This window comes from Hippocampus comes, unplaced genomic scaffold, assembly GCF_001891065.2.
Source record: "Hippocampus comes isolate QL1 unplaced genomic scaffold, H_comes_QL1_v1.1 scaffold149, whole genome shotgun sequence".
Taxonomy (NCBI): Eukaryota; Metazoa; Chordata; class Actinopteri; order Syngnathiformes; family Syngnathidae; genus Hippocampus; species Hippocampus comes.
The window spans coordinates 81497-89366 of record NW_017805235.1 but is presented as its reverse complement, the minus strand read 5'-3'; the positions used below and the strand labels follow the sequence as shown (position 1 = coordinate 89366).

General features: G+C 44.9%; 1 protein-coding gene and 1 long non-coding RNA gene across 2 annotated transcripts in view; both read left to right on the top strand.

Annotated features, from left to right (window-relative positions):
- The window catches only part of LOC109515552 (uncharacterized), an 18153-nt gene extending 15480 nt beyond the window's left edge, over positions 1–2673 (top strand). Inside the window, exons 6-7 of the mRNA XM_019869395.1 lie at positions 2156–2359; positions 2449–2673. Coding sequence (XP_019724954.1) covers positions 2156–2359; positions 2449–2466 — 222 coding nt within the window. The 3' untranslated portion in view covers positions 2467–2673. The remainder of the gene's footprint in view (positions 1–2155; positions 2360–2448) is intronic.
- A 4288-nt stretch (positions 2674–6961) lies between these two features.
- Positions 6962–7870, top strand: part of LOC109515551 (uncharacterized) — a 29932-nt gene continuing 29023 nt past the window's right edge. The window contains exon 1 of the long non-coding RNA XR_002168210.1: positions 6962–7213. This is a non-coding gene — a long non-coding RNA (uncharacterized LOC109515551). The remainder of the gene's footprint in view (positions 7214–7870) is intronic.

The following is a 7870-nucleotide window of genomic DNA, read 5'->3' as shown; positions in this document are numbered from 1 at the left end:
AATGATAAAAGCTGATGTTCAGGGGTATGGTGTTAGCTGTTGGAAGAGGTGGAGGAAAATAAAAAGCAAATGGTATGGAGGGGGTCGGAGGGGGGGTGGCGTCTCTTTCTACCGGTAAATGATTTCCCTCTGATGAAAGTGAGATAGGGCTGTATATCAATACTGCTGTGCAGATCTCCCCATGACAGCGCAGGGAGATGGCCCGCTGTGATAAAACAACATAAGGGGGTGGGGGTGGAGACACATAGGAAAAATCTGAGGAAAGAGCTGCCTGTTTTTTTGTTTTTTTTTTGCCACTGTGTTGAACTTGACAAGAATCAACAAATCACCAAAGGAGGACAAATCAAAAAGTACTCGTCAGCCCACTCGGTTCCCTGAAAAGAAACTCCGGCGCTTTGGGGAAGCGCTCTTCTGACTTTGGTGTAGTTTTGTGGGCCGGCCCGCTGACTGACGGCAAGAGCTGTTGAAGCACTTGATGAAGTTCTGATGTGTTTTTTCACGTTCTGCCAGCCAAACCATCAGATCTTCAAGGACTCACCCTCACGACGCCGGAACACCTCATGTGGCGGAATGGGATCTGCCAAATTGGCAAATGGCCGTGGCGATCCTTGCACACTCACAAAAATTAAGCTATACCAGCTTTTCCGCATGCTCAGTCTACAAAAATACAATCCATACGTTTAAAATGGGTGTTTGACATCGGCAGCTAAAAAAGAAAAAGAAAAAAAAGGGGGGTTGGTTGTGTCATTTCACGCCTGACGAGGAGGCACGACAGAGACCCAACTCTTTGTATCCATGCGATTTCAAAGTCACTTTGACATCATGTGCCCCATTTAAGCATCTGCCAAAGAAAAGTAGATATTTGAATTTTTTTTTGAGTTTCATACGAGGGTGGTAAAGGCGTTTTGCATTTGACGGATGTTCCAAAGCACACACTACAAATGAGTGCCGTGTAAAACAATTTCACAGCCACTTCTCCCTAAGACAGCTGCCGCTTCGTTTCCATGTTTTGTCAATGTTTTCTAATCTGCGTTTAAATATTTGAATGAAATTGCAAACACACTCCTTTCACACGTACGCGCACACGTGCGGAAACCCTTTCATCCCGACACGAGCATGCCAGTTCACACACTCTTTTGTGAGGGAGGAGACAAGATGTGATTTTTTTTTTTTAAATTTCACCACCTCAGCAACCCTTGTAATTAGGAATATTCAAAGATGAAGAAAATTAAAATACACAGTGGCACCCTCTTTTTTTTTTCATCCCCAAATTTGATTGGATGTTTTCCTGTCAGGGTGACTAAATACGACTTAAGCGCCTTTGGCTGCTTTTGACAAGGTGTCATTGGCTCCTCAAGGGTTAAGCCTAAAACCCGAGTTATTTGGAGTCATCAGATTAGCGTGTGTGTGCGCACTCGGGTAATATTAGTGGAACCTCACAGAAATGTCTTTCCCATCTCTTTACACACACGCACACGCTCACGCACACTCACGCCCAATGATGTATGCAGCTGTCATTATCAGGCATGTCTCATTGTCTCTCCTCTCCTTGAATTTCTTCTTTTACTTTCCCTCGCTGCTAAAAATACTTGCTTTTCCAATTGCTTGCTTCCTTTCATCAGCTGTATTACAACTTTCAGACCGCCACTTTGGCAATGTAATTACCCTGCCCTTACAACAAATGCAAATGTTTGCACTTTTTAAACTCACACTCGTCCTGATAAATGGTCAAACGTGTCCCAAAGCCTCAAGTTAGCTCTTCTCGTCTTATTTTCTTTTCTTTTTTTTCAGGGCTGACAATCTATTGTGACGCAGAAGCATTTCTTACTGTTCCGGGTGTTTTGTGTTAGATTGTCCTCTCCTGATTGCGCAAGTGGGTTCTGCATTTCTTTGCCCACATGCATGAAGGTGAAGTGTGAAAAGGCAACTTAGCACCTGATGAGATGCCAGCAAGTTCATCAGCACGCTGTTGCTGACTTCTTCTGATTGATTTTTATCGCTAACTTTTAATTTTTTGGGGGGAAGGGGGGGGTTAATTTGGTTGATAGGATTTCGTTTGTAAAGATGATGCCTCCCTCAAATTGTTCCTTCCAAAATATTGTGATGGCCCTGGCGGACATCTTTGTTTCAGTCTCCCTTCTTTCCCCCTCTCCAGTTAAACGCTCGGCGGGAGGAGAACAAGCACTTGCGTAGGCAGCTGGAGGAAGAGAGGGGCACGTGCACACAAGTCCCGCCTCCATCCCCCTCCTTGCCAGTGCCCACCCAGCACTGCATCTCCAGTCCTCCATCCCTTCCACCTTGCTCCTCCTCCCAACCTGAAACAAGCGACAAGGGGCATCGAGGGGATCAAAAACCCAAGGTGAGCCATGTGGAGCAAAGCTAGCTAGACCAGGTGAATCCCAGGCTTTGAATGAAGCCCCCCCCCCCCCCATCCCCTCTGCTCCCCAGGAGAACTCAGTCCGGTGAGGGAGCCAACCAAATAAAGCCTGCAGACCACTTTGACCTGCCACAACTTTTCAACCTCCAGCTCCTCACCGGGGAGCATGCTCAGTACGGGGTTAATGTCCTGCAGGTCAAAGTCAAGTCCCGGGGTGCTTATTGCCTGAAGGGATGAAGGCAGGCAAGGTTCTCCAGAACTGGCGAATAATTTCCTTGAATTGTTTATCTTCATCTCAGAGAGAGAGAGAGAGAGATTTTTTTTAAATACTTGTGTGTGTGTGTGTGTATAAACAATAATAATAAATAATAATACTAAATTGTTGCCCAAAGAAAACATTTAAAAATCTCCCATTGACAAAAGTGAAAAAGAATTGAACAAAATCCAATGGTGTCGTTCAAATGGTCCACTTGAAAGGGTTAAACCATGATTAAAAACATGACCTCTTGGAGATTTTTGGTTTGTTTGTTTTGATCCAATTACAATAAAATAAAATATTTTTTTTAAACTAACGCACTAAACAAGTTACCTAAATACTTTCTGCACTTCTGTGGTCCACATCACAAGAAAAACAATAGTTCACCGATGAGAATCAAAGCCTCATGCGGTTAGAACAGATTGCATTTTTGTTCTTGTCAGAATAAAATTCTATTTTTCTCAGAGACGTTGTAAATCGCTCTCCAGACGTCAGATGATATTAAATATTTGTTTGAGATCATTCTGGCCAGTGACAGGACACACCCAATGAAGGAGGTCATTTTGTGGCAAGTTCATTCTCCAGAACAGCTGCAAATCACGGCTGACCCCTCAAACTGAGTACAAATTGAGCAACCCCAATCTGAAAATGACCGTTCACGTCATCGGACTTTGCTTGCGGTGGTAGTTAGTTTGTCTTGTGTCGATTGGGTGGCTTTAATGAGCCCGATGGTCCAAGGGAAGAGTTCACTCGCGTACCGATGAAATGTCTACCACGCTTGAAATGAGTCTGGAGCCCATTTGGAGTAGCGGCAACACGCTTGCCGACGGTACTGCAGCCGAGCGCCATGTGTCCCGCATCGACTGCGGTCACTGCGGCTGTGTGCCCTGTCATCACGACATGGTTTGAGCGCCTTCCACTGCCTCCGGGGAAGCGCTTTGTGGCCGTGCTGGTGCGATTGAGTGCTTGTTTTAGATTCACTTTCATACTGTGAATAGAAATGTCTTGTTTGCTTTTTCCATGCCTGGACGTGGGTTGCAATCGCTGGAAAAAAAAACAAACAAAAAAAAGATTCAAGCAGATGTAATTGAAAGTCAGCCTTGCACTTCTCTCATTGTAAAACGGCAACTGACATTGAAAGTGTTTCGAACGGCTTTTTGAAATACAAAGTCGGATTAATGACGCATTTGACTTGACTTCTCCTTTTTGTCCATCTATTCCTGCGCAATGTGTATACACTGTCCGCCAGTCCAGGCAAGGCAAGCTATAACAAAGAAAAGGAAACATGCACAAACCTGAATTTTTGCTTGGGAAAAAAAAAACACCATTATACTGTGATAATGAGATGGTGTAGGTGAAAGCGAGCCCCGGACCACAAACGGCGTCCTCATCTCACTAGCCTGCTCCCCCTACACACACACACACACACACACACCTGTCTTCCAAACACTTTTTTTTCAATCAGTTTGGTTCTGGACAAATTGTATAGCCAGTCATCATTTCCAGCATTTTAATGATTGCAAGCAGAACTTTTTGTCCTTGTTAGCTTGGTTTTTCCTCATTTGCCATGTCACACTTAAAGAAAAAAAATAAAGAAAATAGTCTTCTTTTAAGTGCAAGCACAGTAATACTTTTACACGGGCACACGCACACACACACACACACACACACTACCAAACAAGCAGAGAAATGGCAATGTCATTAAAAATAAAACCACTGGCTTAAAAAAAAAAAAACTGCCAGGACCAAGGGGCGTGTCAGCGGCGCGGCGGTGAAAAGAGTCCCCCTGGAAACAATGAGGGGAATGATCATTTGTTGTTCTTGAAAACCCAGTGAGGTTTCACAGAGGTTAAGCTTCCCTTTGATGTGTTTTTAACTCGTTTCAGCTCTGCAGAGGGATTAGCTTCATCTCTCTCTCTCTCTCTCTCTCTCTCTCTCTCTCTCTCTCTCTCTCTCTCTCTCTCTCTCTCTCTCTCTCTCTCTCGCTCTCTCGCTCTCTCTCTCACACACACACACACACACACACACACACACACACACACACACACACACACACACACAAACACATGCAATGGACACTTTTTGCACACAGACTCTTAATTTCCACACTGTGTGCTCTTATCGCTCAAAGAAGCAAGCAAAGAACAGGATCCTTCTTAACCTAATTTCATCAAATGAGCGTGTGTGTGTGCTCCTCGTAGCGCTGTATGTGTGGTCCTTAGTTGTTAAATAGGCAAAACACTACAGTCAGTATTTTTTTTCTACAGCAAGTTAAAGTCGGGCTGAATTATCACAGCACATCATGCACGTTTGTTTTTGTTTTGTTTTTTTAGGATCCAGGATCCAACTGATTGGAGGCTTTTTACTAAGCAAGGTCCCTCTGGGGCAGGAGCACTAACATTTCATTAATTTCCTCACAATCTTGAACTAAAAAAAAAAAAATCTCCATCCTTAAATTGTCTCCATGTTTGTCCTCATTAGAATTGCGGGTGAATTGTAGCCTATCCCAAGTGACTTAGGTAAAAGGCAGGGTACAACCTGGGCTGATCCCCAACCAATCACAAAGCACCTACAGTGTGTACAACAAACGTTGGAATTTTCCGAAATCTTTTTGAAATGTGGGTCAAAGTGCCATCTAAAAGCATCCCAATGATTCTATAGGGCATAACCGGACCTTCGCTCGCCTCTAAGCCGACGAGTTTTCAGGTAAAATATGTTCCACTAATACTGCTTGGTAGGAGGCTGTGGCCAGGCTTATTCGAGGTCAATTGGGCAAACATGCACTCTATCTCAATAGTGAAGCACCAGTGTTGGCTGCCTTAATTGTTTACTTTATCTAGCCAGAAAATTAGGAGTAATGCACATAAAAGGACATCCCAATGACTGTAGTCGGATTTGTCGTTGTTATAATGGATTTCCGTTGTCCCCAGAGAATGAATGTTTGCACTCCGTTGTGAATGCAGCAAATTGTGAAGAGTGGAGGGACTGATTCCACCCACAGAGGCTCAGTATGTAAAATGAACATCTTGAGAACGTTTCCAGACAGTTTGAGGCAAAAAGACAAGCATACACATGCAAAGTCGGCCACTGGTAGAATTGAGGAATTGGATTTGGAATGAGAGTAAAACAAGAGTGACAGACGGATGCGGAAGGATGCAAAGCTAAGTGAACAAAGGAAGGGAAGTTAAGGCGGTACGGTGGTTGGAATTTGACTTTAGGAGGAAGATGATGAGAAATAAATGTGAAAGGTGAGACGAGCGTGGATGCTTAGCGAGGGAAAGCTGAGGAATGCGCTGAACGAGCAAAGCAAAGGCTCTTGGACGTTTGGGGTGGCAGTGGAAGGGGAGCATATTGTCCTTATCGGCCTGCTCCAGAAAGCCGGCTCTCTAATGGGGCCCGTGTGAAGGGGAAATGAGGGCTAGGCCTGATGCTAGCTGATTAGCCATCGACTCCCAACACCCATGAAAGACTGGAAGGGAGGGGGAAGACAGAGCACATTGTGTCATTGTGAAGGTGAGTCGCCGTCATATCCTGGATTGACTCTCGCTTTCTGAACACCGGCATTGGCCATTTACTTTAACCTTGAGAGGGTGAAAGGAAGGCCGTCGAGAACCAGGATGCAGATGCAGGAAGATGAGGAGTGGAGCGGGGGGATAATGACGAGTGCATAGACCCCTCCCCTCCAAAAAAAAAAACAAATGGCTGCAGGAGGTGTTGGGAGCAGGAGACATCAAAAAGGGTCTTCACGCTCCTTATTAGAGCAATAATGAATTTTGCTTTTTAGCTAATGATATTTCGGGACGGCTCAGTTACTTTGCGCAGGAGAGATGACAATGACGTCTCCCACCTGTTACTCACGCTCAAAGTCACACATCGCACGCATGCAGCCACTTGGGCACCTGGAACCCAAGGACAACACATCCAACGTGAAAAGAGGCAAGGGTGTCCCCGTTTGAAATTCAACTAGTCTCAATGTCCTCTTTTTTTTCCCGCCCTGAATTCATTCCTGTCTCTCTCTCTCTCTCTCTCTCTCTCTCTCTCTCTCTCTCTCTCTCTCACACACACACATATTCATCATGTTGCAGTTACCTTTCACCCTAACATTCTATCCTCAGGAACCCCAATATGGCAGCAAGTGACCTTCATTAGTCTGATTTTCAGTTCCATCCTCGCTGTGTTTGTTTTTATTCTCTCCACGTGTGACACATTTGACCTCCCGATTTTTTTTCTTCCCCTTTTTAAGTCCTTCAACAACTCCATCACACACACAGCATCCATTTATGCTCCTTTTTCTCCATTTCCCGCCTTCTCCCTTCTTTCGCCCTTATCCCCCCCCCCCCCATCATTTCTTTTATCTGCCACTCATTTCTCATTACGTTTCTCTTTTTTCATTAGCATACAGAGTAAGAAGATGGCGCCCGAGGTAATCTGCCGGAGCCGTCGCTTGACAAAATGGAGGGCGTCATCGGAGGTCGCGGCGCTGTCACCAGACGTCCAACCTCCGCTGATGACTCGCCTGTCTCGATGCACGCCTGCGCGGCGCACATGAGCGAAAGATGCTAACGCGGACCCATAATCAGGTGTGACACATTGCAGTTTAAATGCACCGATCTCACCTGACAGCTCGTACACGCGAACACGCCCGTTACGCTCATGCTGTGGACTAATGCGAAGAAAACACGCATTGACAGGTAGCTCACTAGAATCGACCAGTTACTGTTAAAGTCTAAATAATTTCCTCATATATATATATAAGAGTTAAAGATATATATGTGTGTGTGTGTGTGTGTGTGTGTGTGTGTGTCCTCATATATATATATATATATATATATATATATATATATATAATTATTACTAGCGCACCCCCCTGGCAACAATTCTACTAGCCGCCGGTGGTGTTAATAATGATTCCCCCAAACAGGATGTGCTTGTCCTATGGAAAAGGTTGAGAAAAAAAATGGATGGTGGAAAAAAAAAAAGAGGATAAACAGAGCGTGTGGGACGATTCCCATGCGGCAATGTTAAGTTGGAGTAAGTTGTGTGTGAGCTTGTCACTATTAGTGTCCCTGCCATGCTTATGAGAGCTGCAAATACTTTGGTGCTAATAGACAGATTATGGCAAGAAACCAAGCATGTCCCCAAATCCTCTTAGCATGACTTCACCCTTTTTACTTATTTATTTCCTGCCATACCCCCCCCCCCCCCCCCCACCCACCCCCGTGGGCTCTGCAGGGTCT